This window comes from Triticum urartu, chromosome 5A (genome assembly GCF_056163025.1).
Source record: "Triticum urartu cultivar PI428250 chromosome 5A, HENAU_Tu73, whole genome shotgun sequence".
Classification (NCBI taxonomy): domain Eukaryota; kingdom Viridiplantae; phylum Streptophyta; class Magnoliopsida; order Poales; family Poaceae; genus Triticum; species Triticum urartu.
Genome location: NC_141877.1, coordinates 657307038 through 657319536, shown reverse-complemented (window position 1 = coordinate 657319536; position 12499 = coordinate 657307038). Strand labels below are relative to the sequence as shown.

Genomic DNA, 12499 nt, shown 5'->3' with positions numbered 1-12499 from the left:
ACGGGATGGGGTAAGGGGGTGTGCCACAACAACCAGGCCATAGCACCCTCTTCACCTCCCCCATAAGACTAGTTCAAACATCACCGAGCATAACAGTTCAGCTAAGTTATTACAATCATCCACACTCAAACGGAAACCAAGCTACAAGCTACGCAAAAGAGAGGGTTAAAACAAGCGCAAAAACAAGCAGCAAGGCAGTCCAGACACCCTCCAAGGAAAGAGTTCTTCATCCTTCCAAGCGCAGCATATTGATTCTCCACCCTTAAGAAGCCACATAGACTTCACTTGCTACCCGTTCTAGCAGTCTTGCCCCCAGCTCCAGTACCTTTTTTTCCTGCTCCTTTATCTGCAAAATAGACCAATCCACCAACCAATGTGTTATTGCTTTGATAATATTCATAGGATCAGAGATTCTCTTGTTCTAAAAAATAACCCCGTTTCTAGCTTTCCATAAGGCCCAGCAAATAGCAGAAATTCCCACCAAAACAAGTTTTTTATCCTCTTTTCCAAAAGAATTCACCCAGGAACCCAGGCACTCTTGCATAGATATAGGAGCATGCCTCAAGCCGAAAGTACATTTTATTAAGCTCCAAATTAGAGAAGCCGCTGAACATTGAAAAAACAGATGATCTACAGATTCATCTTTCCCATAGAAAACACAATTTTTATCCCCTTTCCACCCTCTTTTCAACAGAGCATCTCTAGTGAGTATGCTTTTCCTAGCGCTTAACCACAAAAAACCTTAATTTTTGCTGGGACTTTGATTTTCCAAAGAAATTTCTGTGAGAATCTAAGTCCATCAGCTACCAATTTTCTATAATGCGATTTAACTGAGAATACACCATTTGCCGTGAGAGACCATGTTATCTTATCCTTGCCACCTTTAATTTCAATCTCTTCACACCTGCTCTTTAGGTTTTTCCAGAGTTCTAAAGTCTCTCCATGCAAAGTCCTCCTGAACCTAAATCCATGCCACCCTTTTTGGATGGCCTCAGCAACTGTAATATTATGGTCAAAACAAATGTCATAGATTCTAGGATAGGCTACTTTTAAACTTTTATCATCAACCCACACATCTTCCCAAAATATGGTATTTTCCCCATTTCCCAATTCCTTTTTAACAAAACTATAGAAAATTTCTTTGATCTTCATCAAGCTAGACCAGAACTGAGAATCACCCTGTCTTTTTGTGCTCTTGGACAGGCATTTGTCCCCCCATATTTTCCTTTTATTATGTTTTGCCATAACCCCTCTTCATTCTCCGTCTTTCAGAACCACTTAGCAAGCAAAGATATATTCATTATTTCTAAATTGATAATCCCTAGCCCACCTACATCTTTGGGCAAACAACAAGTTTCCCACTTCACTAAGTGATATTTTTTAATATCTTCATCTTCCTGCCAAACTAGTCTGGCCCTGTAGAGGTCAACCTTTTTTATCACCCCTTTGGGGATATGCATAAATAAGCTATTATGTCACTATGCTATTGAGCATGTGTGTTGTGTGAGCCTGTCGGATGAGTTACCTGGCGGCACCAGCTGAGGTTGCTTGGCGTAGTGTGCAAATCCTTCTGGTGAGTTACTTGGAGGCGATATAGGAGGTTTGCCTGGCGGTCTGTGTGCGTTACGTGAAACCATCGGATTAGGTTACCTAGCAATGTGTGTGCATTGTGTGTTGTCTTCATGCCCCAAAAAAATAGCGCCCTTGAAGTTGAACATGCCCTGCATTTACCTCCTAGATTCGCCGTTGTCACAATGCATACTGTAGACATGGAAGGGAAATGCTATTACATGACATACATACACAAAGTAGAAGTACGGTCACAACACGCGATCAGACAGACTTATTTTTTCTGAGTGAAGTCAAAGTAAAAAAACATTCGAATTAAATTTGGGAATTCTACAGAAGAAGGTAGCTTTATATTTCGATAAGTGATGCTTTTATTAATCCATAATATAACATCAAGGAGTTACAAAGCATAATGAGCATACACCTGCCTCTTGTATGATTAGTATGCGCACATCTAACACCAACTCATACCCACAAGATCTTATTATTAGCACGTATAAATAGTGCAGCTGACCAATTTTATTGGTTGACGCCCCCGAGATTTGTTTATTAGCACATATAGATAGATTGTGCGGCTTACCAATTTTATTGCATGACCCTCCATGACGGCCAGACAATCAAGAAGCGAGCGTGGTGGGGAAGCAACTGTCGTGCACGCAGCTGAGCACTTCGCGGTAGTCCCTGTGAATGGTGAAGGAGTCGTAGACCTTGCCATCGCTGCTCTTCATGTACTCAAACAAAAGCGATGAGTGGTTGAAGGCCGTCAGCTTGGTGAACCCGTAGTCGTGATCCCTGAATATGCTCCACTTGGGGATCGCGGTGGTGTACTCCGACAGGTGGCTGCCGCCGCCGCCGGCCACGACGAAGATGGTCCCGTTCATGGTGCCCGAGTAGTGGCTCCTCTCGTTGTTGACGCACTGGCTCTGGTAGAGCGGGCATGTGCGCTCGTAGTTGTGGACGTGGCCGAAGTAGGCAATGTCGACGCGGTACTTCTGCCACAGTTTCTGCAGGCTCTCCCGGCCCTCCGGCTCCTCGAAGGAGCCCTGGTCGGCGTACCACGAGTTGGAGGAGTAGCCGAGCACCCGGTGCGCCGTGAAGATGAGCCACGGCTGGTGCTTGCGGTCCACCGTGGAGAGGCACTCCTCGATGAACTTGTACTGCGGAGTCCCCTCCCTCCAGTCGTGCTCCGAGTCCGCCACGCAGAACCGGAACATCCCGTAGTCCACCTTGTACCTTAGAGATTCATGGATGGCATCCATTTCGTCACTTGAAATTAACCACCCAATATTTTCATATGAATTTTACAAGAAACCATTCCATTTCTAGGCGCTTACCAAAAGTTTGCTCTGTTTTCGGCTGGGTAGTAGTACATGGTCTCGGCCGGCACACCGCATTCGCCGCCGGAGTCCTCGACGTCGAAAAATCCACCGGTGTTGGGCCAGTCCCTCTCGTGGTTGCCGCTGCACACGCAAGGGGAGGATTAGTAATAAGCTCCCAGCATGCCATTTGTTAACATGGCACTACTCCATACCAACATGGTCATGGCATGATGTACCTTGCAACCATGTAGGGCTTCTTGGCGCTGATGGGGGCAACCTGTGCGGTGAACTGGTCCCACTGGGAGAGGTACCCGTTGGCGTAGGGCATGTCGCCGATGTGAAAGACGATGTCGTAGTTGTCCAGATCTTCAATCAACCTATCCGTGGTGTTGAGCGACCCCGGCTGGTAGTTGGCGAACTCGTTTGATCCATCCCTCTCCGCCTGCAGAAAGACCAAACCATGCATGTGTACCATATGTAAAAAAAATATCTGTGAAGTGAAGTTAAATTGTCATGCATGCGATACATATTAAGGGAGACACATTCAGTTGTACCTTTCCCATGTCACCGAAGACGATGATGCGCTGCAGCGAGTTCTGCCCGGGGGTTGGCGGTGCCCGGAAGGTGTAGGACTTAGCCCACACCACGGTTCCGTCGGAGAGCTCATGCCCAATCTTGTAGAAGTACCTAAATCACAATTCACAAACCAACCGATCTTGGGTAAATTAAGCTGACCATTCGAGCACTTTTCAAGGACGAGTCAATCATTCTCCTTGGTAACATATCTGTAGCTAGGACGTACTCTTTGTTGGGCCACAGGTTCCTCATGAACGCCGTGTGGATGAACCCGGGTTCTCTCCACCCAACCGTCCGCGCCGGCTCGCCTGGATAAACAACCAAAACAAAACAAAATAGCACGGTGAACCTTCAATCTTCTTGCCCATGCATGATCTGAGTTGATTGGTGCTCCACATATAGTACGTACGTACCGCACATGCTGCCGCGGTTGAAGGTGAGTGTCCCGGCGGGCGTGCGCGTGCCGGCGGCGCCGACCATGCCCCACTCCACGAACGGGTAGGCCTCGCTGACGTCATAGCCGCTGGTCCACGTCACCGTCATCTCGTCGTGGGTCTTGCCCTGCGCCAGCCGCGGGAACACCGGCGCCTTGGGGTTCTTGAACACCACCGCCTTTGACACCGACACCAGCTTCGGCTGCAAAAGTAAATACACGACGAACAGTGTGTTCACATTTAGAAATGTTAGATCCTCTTTGGTAGTAGGTTCAGATCGGGAGCGGTTACGTTTTCGAGGCCGCCGGTGAAGAGGGCGAAGGAGAAGTCGGCGCGCTGGTTGATGAGCTGGAGCCGGATGGTGCCCTTGCCACCTTTGAGGTAGTTCGCCGAGTAGTTGGCGTACTGATACTGCAGTCACACACCAAGCGGCCAATTCAGCTCAATATATCATGGTTCATGGCCATGTTGGCAGATGGTTGTCATGGAATTTCATCTTGGTTAGTTAACCAACTGACCTTGATCGGCGCCGTGCAGAGCAGCGGCTCGGCGGGGTACCTCTCGGGGTTAGGGCACGTCCCCGAGCTGCATACGCACAGGAGACACGAGCCAGAGGATCCAACATGGATTAGAGCTTGAATTCATCGTGCTTGGAGATTTGGAATGTCAAGGGGGAAGGTCTTACATGAAATCGGCGGGGGAGAAGACGGCGATCCAGTCGTCGGGGGTGGGGTTATCCCAGCCGTATTTGACGGTGACCCATGCAGTGTCTTCGTCCTGTCAGAGGCATGCATCCCAAAATTCTGAGTTGCTTACATTTGTTTTTTTAATCGATATCTACCTACAGTTTATGTCATGTAGTAGATGATCAATGGCAATTTTCTGTAGAAAAATAGGGGCTTCACGTCACGGTCCTTTTTTTGTTGCACTTTCTTTTGGCTTTTATGTGTAGCTACTTTAATAATCAGTGAAGCCGGTGCAACAATGAGATGCTAAGCTAATAAGATGCCTTTTGTTGTCTACACATGCACAGAATCAGCAGGACAAAGTAGTGCCAGTACCGACGACAAGTCATGCGGCGTATCCACAGTGACACTATCCTAGTGTGGGCAGGGGTCCATATCTAATGGACAAGTGGCTCTGTATGTCACCATTTTTTGCATCATTGGGTGCTGTGGGTCACCAATAATGCCACAGTTACGCGTGGATAAGTCCGGGTTGCTAACTATAGGCTGACGTGGCATCATGTGATTGGAAATTGGGGTTGAGGGGAGGTGAATGGTGAGAGAACACATACATACATACCCATAACCTTGGGATATATCGCTACAAATTGAACGTTGTATTTTTTAACCATGGCAAATCAAACTTTTTTAACATTATCGTAACCTTAAGCCAGTAAGATTAGCATTTTTGTGTTGGTCATTCAATTAAAAGTTGGTAAAACTATATTGTTAGTTCACTTTGTACAAGATGTCCCCTGAACATTTGTGATGCAAATGAACTAGGACAGATCAATGGACAATGGGTCTGCTCCACCATTATATTCCAAATACTACATCAATTTTACGTATTATTAGTCCCTAAATAATACTGTATTTTGCTTGTTCTGCCCGTGGATGTAAGATCCAGCTAGCACACTATTCTACTGCGACCATTGCATTCCAAACTGCAAACCCAAAGCCAGCATGGCCCGAGAGAGCTGTCGTCGTCTGTTCCGTTGGTCAGATTAGGCCGATGAATATTGATAAACTAGCTGATCAGTTAGCTTAACGTACCTGGCCGCCGAGCAGCGCCGGCGTGGCCCGCACGTACGCGGAGGAGCGATGGAGGTCAAGGTGAACGGTGGCCTTGTGGATGGCGATCTTGGACAGCGGCTGGACCCCCAGCGCCGGCGACGCGCTCACCGTCGCCGCCGCTGCCGCCATGGCCAGCACCGCTGCCAGGGCGACATGCGCCATCCCCATGCCCCTGCTTCAGCTGTAGCTCGTGCGCACTGGCGGCCGCTCCTTCCGCTGTGCCCAGGCTGGTGTGTGTCCAGCGTACGCCATGGCTGCCCGGCCTATATGTAGCCAACTGGGAGGACCGCGCTCAGCCAGAAGAGGGTCCGGGTCCGGGCCCAGCATCACAGTGACAGTATATGTAAAAAATGGTAATCATGGTAGCGGCCGGTATGTTCAAAAATGGTTATTGCAAGTGGTACCTCGCGAAGCACGTCATGGATGTCGACATCTAATCCTCTTGTTTTTTAGCCCCCGTGCTCCTCGTGCTCCATCATCTATTTGTTATTATTTATTCTTTGAGCTGGACAACGTTTATTATTTGACATCGACTGACGTGACATCGTCGATTCTTGCCAATCGGGGTGCGATATTTGTGTGGGTTTAACGGTAAAATTGACAAATTTAACCCGTGGACGAATTAAATCACAGAATAAACTACCCGTGAAACTATTTCACGCGGCTGATCTTTTTGTGTGGTGCCCGACACGAAGGCGCCACATTACACTGTGCAATGCCTCACAGATAAGCGCTACACGCCTGGCCAACGCCGCACCTGTGTGATTCGAAAATTACTAAGTCAGTGTGCAACGCCTGAGAGCTAGGCGCCACACTATACAGTGTAGCTTCTAGCTTTTAGGCGTTGCACTAGTGGTTGCTTCATTTTGTAGTGCAACCACAGTGTGGCGCCTAGCTCTTAGCAATTTTTAGGCAATCCGGGGTGCAACGCTGGCAGGCGTGTAGCGCCTTCATGTCGGGCGTCACTCAAAAAGTCAGCTAAGTGAATTTTTTTTAAATAGTTTATTTTATGAAATGATTTCATCCACAAGTCAAAATTATCAAATTTACAGGGTTTAACTTTTGGGATTGGAAGTCGTGATTTGTGTCATCACATATATAAGATGACCAATAAACTCTTACGGTCTTACCTAGTTGTTTCACGTGGGAAAACTGATTTTTACCGGACTCAATACCAAAGTAGTGATGCCCGTGCATAAATTATGTTCAGCTCGTGAAGTATGATTTGGTTAATGTTTACAATAATCTGGGGCTCTGGGCCCTGTATCGGTCACCCCCGTCTGATCGCCACGTCCCATGCATTGAGCCCCACTGAGGCAACCTTATCCGTCTCCTCAAAAATTTTCTAGACCAAGCATTTTTCTTCCCACACACCTTCCAAATTCTTCTATCAAATTAAATACTCCCTCCGTCACAAAATAAGTGTCCCAACTTAGTATAACTTTATACTAAGCTTAGTACAAAGTTGAGACATTTATTTTGGGACGGAGGGAGTACCTCGTTCCCCATCGCCAATCCCGTCCTTCATAAACTGCTTCTGCCGGCGCCATCCTTCTTTCCTAGCATTGTGGCACCGACCTAGCCAATGCAGATATGCTACTCCAATCCAGGTGGAAGTAGTGCGGTCGCACCACTCCTGCAAGCAGTGGCGAATCTAGAAAGAAAATGAAGGGTAGGCTAAAGTCAACAACAAGAAAACTAAGCTCTCTTTTGAAAAAAAAACATGATGTCCTAACCTTTTTATCAAAATAAGCTCAGAATTTCCCAAATTACTACTTAATATATGTAGTATTAACTAGATTTTTTTCTAGGATTTTTTTTAAAAATATTTGAACCAAAATTTGAATTATCTTGCAAAATAATCATTATCTCCCCATCTTGTTGTCCATATAAGTTGGAGGAGGGATTACAATCAATATAGTTAAGGGAAGGGTATCTCGGTTCAAATTAGCTGGGATAGGTTCAGGTTCAGTGTGAGGAGTACATGCATGCATACTCATTTTTGTACACTTCTTTTTTACAAATAAGTTGCAATGGGCACTAAATTAGTTAACAGCACATGAACTAGTGATTACAGTAGAGGCTGGGCATTCGTGTGTGGTGCCTGTTCGCTGTGCATATGTGATGCATGTGTGGTGTTGTGTGTTTGCTACTCGATAGTAGATGTACCATTGAGCTGGGATGAAAGTACTAGTAGTAGTAGTAAAAAAATGTTGCTATCCGGAGGGTAGGCTTGAGCATGTTTAAGCCCTCCTAGTGGACTCGCCGCTGCCTGCAAGGCTAGCGAAGCTGGTTGCCTTTGTTCTTTGGGTGTGGCAAGGCTGGCTGCCAGTGCTGGCGGTGGTTGCCAATGATGGCCAGGTATCACACGAGGAGAGCCAAGACATGATGTTGTGAGCGGCGAGGCGGCGCCGTCGCTTCGTGAGCAGCGGGATCCCCTACTTAGGGGTGGATGCTACGACGCACATGCGACAATGCTGGGATAGGCGTCTGGTGGTGCTACAGGCGGTATGATCGCGAGCTGCAACGACACACAAGATGTTGCAACCGCAGTGTGGCGGTGCTAGGGCTGGTGCCCGGAGGTGCTAGAACCGGCATATGAAAGGACTACGACCAGCGCGACGACACATGATGGATGTTGGAACCGCAAGCGACGATGCATCGGTTGCGAGCTGACTGTTGCAAGAGCTCACGAGGAGCCATTGTCCATCGACGATGCAAAGCGGATGCTAGAATCGGTGGGCTTTGATGCATCGACCATGGGCCGGTGATGTTGCAAGCGCGGCTGGTGGGTGCTACGAGAACAACCGACGTAGCTGCAAGGCGACACGAGTGTTTGGCTATGGAGTGCTGCAATGATGTCATGATCGAGGCGGTTGGTGGCGCTCTGCAACTGTGCCATGTCCAAGGCGGCTGGTGGCACACACGGCGTCAGTGTGTGTTGCGGCTGGGACCATTGTGCATGGAGTGAGGCGCAAGGGGGCGATCTATCGTGCATCTGGGACCAACACAATCGGACGGCTCTAGACGAGATAGATCCTACGCTAGGATCGGTTGACCAACAGACAATACTGGCATTTGTTTTATAGCACCCGTGCATCTCATGCTATATTTTTTTGCTTGCCATATTACTTATTTATTTGTATTCTTTGCGCTAGACAACATTTATTATTTGACGTCGACTGATGCGACATTGTCCATTTTTTCCAACCAGGGTGATATATTTGTGTGGATTTAATTTTTGTTGGATTGGAAGCCGTGATTTATGTTAACGACCAACAAACTCCATCTGATGTTCTCATATAGAAAAATTACTGATATTTTTTTTTACCAAACTCTATACCATTTTCATTTGGTGGGAATACTAAACGTAGTTCATCTTTACTCAAGACAGCAATGCTCGTGTGCAAATCATGTTTTACTCATGGTGTATGGTTGAAATGTAGATTTCTTTTCCTTACACCATAATGGAATTGCAATTTTTTTTTACACATTTTGCTACCTTTGATATTATTGGCATGAAATCAAACCATAACAGAGCCATATACTAGGGATACACCAGGCAGGAAGTTGGTCTACCAAAGTCGCTCTCTACTTGTACTTTAAGTCATATACTTAGACAAGACATACTTGGGCTACAAGTCATGTAAACCGACTCAAACCCATTTAACCCTGCCCCTCATCCACCTCTATTATTTGTATTCTTTGCGCTAGACAACATTTATTATTTGTATTCTTTGCGCTAGACAACATTATTTGACGTTGACTGATGTGACATTGTCCATTTTTTCCAACCAGGGTGATATATTTGTGTGGGTTTGATTTTTTTTTTTTTTTAGATTGGAAGTTGCGGTTTATGTTAACGACCAACAAACTCTATCTAAGTTTCTCATGTAGAAAAATAACTGATATTTTTACCAAATTCTATACCATTTTCTTTTTGCAGGAATACCGAACGCAGTTCATCTTTACTCAAGATAGCATTGCTCGTGTGCAAATCATGTTTTACTCGTGGAGTATGATTGAAATGTGGATTTTTTTTCTTACGTCCATAATAGAACTGCAATTTTTTTTACACATTTTGCTACCTTTGATATTATTGGCGTGAAATCAAACCATGACGGAGCCATATACTAGGGGTACACCAGCAAATTGGAATTTGGCCCACCAGGCAGAAAGTTGGTCTACAAAAGGCGCTATCTACTTGTACTCTAAGTCATATACTTAGACAAGATCTACTTGGGGCACAAGTCATGTAAACTGACTCAGACCCATTTAACACTGCCCCTCATCCACCTATATAAGGTGAGATAGGGGCCTCCTGAGTCGGCATCTAACAAACACATCTCGCATGCGAGACAATCACCATCAATACAATTAGACATGCAGGAGTGGGGTATTCCCTCACCTCGTGCGAATGAACATAGGTAAATTCTTATCTCGTGTGCACCCAATCCGATTATGTACGCGTTCTCTGCCCCCATGATCACCCCTTGATCGTTATTGCCAGAAATTACATAGACAAACAACGAGACACGATACCATTTGATATTAGTGGTAGACCAGGGAAGCACACATTATGGACCCATGCATCTAACTCTTTTGTTTTTAAGTGCTCGTACCACATTATTATTTTATTTTTCTATGGGACCACATTAATTATTTGTCATTGAGTGATGCGACATTGTTGATTCTTGCCAACCGGATGTGATATTCGTGTGGGCTTGATTTTTTAGATTGGAAGCCGTGATTTATGCTGTCAGATCAACGGCGAACAAACTCCATCTATTTTTTTGCATTGAAAAAATAACTGTTTTTTTGGCAAACTCAACCGTTTTTTGTGAGAATACCAAACTCATTTCATATTTGCTTGAGGCAGTGATCACTCACGCACAAATCATTTTTAACTAGGGGGGTGTAGGTGAAACGTACATTTTTCTCCTTGGCATCCATAAGAAGTTACCACTTTTTACACATTTTTGCTACCTTTGATATTGCTGGAGTGGAGACATTACCGCAAACATCATACTATTGTATATTAAGTCAAACATATTGCGAGAAAGTTTTTTATTGACAATGGCACATGCATATTGTTGTAAAATTTAATGTTTAACTAAACACATTGCCTAAAAAAATCAAATAACATGAACACCTCGAAAGCAGAAAAATGCAAAAAAATCACTGAAAATGTTGCATAAACAACCAAATGTAACCACAAGGCATCCTTGTCCACACTATTTAAAGTAAATTAAATATAGTATATTACCCAAAAAACATATTTGATTATATTTTATAATTGTAAGCATGCTCGGTATGTGTGGGTGCTAGTTGATTTCAATGGCCCACCGACATTAATTAGTGGAGCCTGATGATAGGTGTACACTAATTGTTACAAAAATATTGCATCTTCATGCACATGCTAGCATTTGGATTGTGAACATATATAGGTGCATTAATTGTTTATTGGTGCATCTTAAAAATATTTTAGGGGCCTATTACTTTATTGGTACGTCTCTTACTTTTCATTTTAGGTGTCTTTTTATGCACAGTGACCAAGGCATTGATTCGAAGATTGAACTAAAATACCCTTGGTTATAATGTTGATTAGAGAACTGATTACCGGTGGCTATTTAACAGTCTTTCCGGGAGGGGTAGAATTGGCTTCTAATGGGGTTAAAAGGAAAATATACCTGATAATTTAGAATACACCTAAAGAACAAATTACATAATAAAAACGAAGGGATGGAATATATAATTAGTACTAACTAGAAGACATTCAATTGAGAACTATGCAATTGATCCAATGGTAGTTATCATAAATCATTCGTGGATATGATGAGTGATTGGTGAAGTGTCTATATCTTATCTTTTGTCATAAATATTGGATGAATTATTATGAAATTGTATTAATAATTTGGATGTCTCAAATGAAAAAATACCAGTCACCACTAGAGTGTACATATTTATCCACAACCATTGAATGTATAATTGTGAATAAATTGGCTATTCATAAGGGCACATATCAAAAAAATTACAACCAGCTCGCCTTTTCTATATTTTCAACGACATATCAACACACTATTAGTTGAATAATAGTTGTTTTGTGCAAAATGGGACAAACTGCTGGTAGAAGAAACATATTAAAATATGAAAATATGAGTAAGTATACCACTGTAAAAAATAAGATATAGATACGCCACTACGAAAAACATTGCTGGTAGAAGAATGTCTCTTCTCTCGGATGTGGATTTTCTGCTCCTGAACTCAAATGCACCCTCATAAACAGTTAAATCAAAAAATACTAAAAAATCTGAATTTTTTTGGCAACAAACATTGTTGAATGTTCTACATACGTGCACATTTTCGTGAAGTAAAAACATTCCTAATGCTCTGGGATGAACAAAAATCAATGCTTCAAAATATTATTATTATTAAAAACATTTTAATGTGCTGATTTTAGTATTGTCCCTAGACCTCCACAAATGCGATTTCATCATCAAAATTGCACATATGAAGAAAACCAAGCAATGCTAGTTTTCAACCAAAAATAGTTTTTTTGGGGGGTGAAATTTACTGCTTTTTTTCCAAGACAATGCCAAATTTACTGCTGGTAGTGGAGCATTTGAGCTCGGGATTAGAGGGCATTTTTGTATTTTTTTAATTTGTTTGGATTGCTGACCACATATGCCACATTTTTTGTTTTGTTTTGAGAAAGACCACATGTGTCACATGGTGTCTTTTCTTCTTCTTTTTTGTCCGGGAAAGAGAGAAAGCCAGAGCCAGACATGGTGCTAATGGATGG

At 44.0% G+C, this 12499-nt stretch overlaps 1 protein-coding gene across 4 annotated transcripts; it reads right to left on the bottom strand.

Annotated features, from left to right (window-relative positions):
• On the bottom strand, positions 1-5944 carry LOC125511429 (nucleotide pyrophosphatase/phosphodiesterase). 4 transcript variants are annotated; one of them, XR_007284992.2, is made up of 12 exons: positions 5677-5944; positions 4584-4675; positions 4417-4483; positions 4190-4309; positions 3878-4100; positions 3691-3772; positions 3443-3575; positions 3125-3330; positions 2904-3029; positions 2150-2802; positions 1526-1761; positions 1-346 (listed from the first exon to the last, which is right to left on the bottom strand). XR_007284992.2 is itself a non-coding variant. In XM_048676800.2 (11 exons), exons 1-10 carry the CDS (start codon positions 5863-5865, stop codon positions 2187-2189), a joined length of 1854 nt encoding a protein of 617 aa, XP_048532757.1. In that variant the 5' UTR covers positions 5866-5944; the 3' UTR covers positions 1-346; positions 2150-2186. The 4 variants fall into 4 exon arrangements, 2 of the variants coding, with proteins under 2 accessions (XP_048532757.1, XP_048532755.1); XR_007284993.2 differs by having other exon boundaries at positions 1651-1761; XM_048676800.2 differs by lacking the exon at positions 1526-1761.
• Between the last annotated feature and the right edge of the window lie 6555 nt (positions 5945-12499).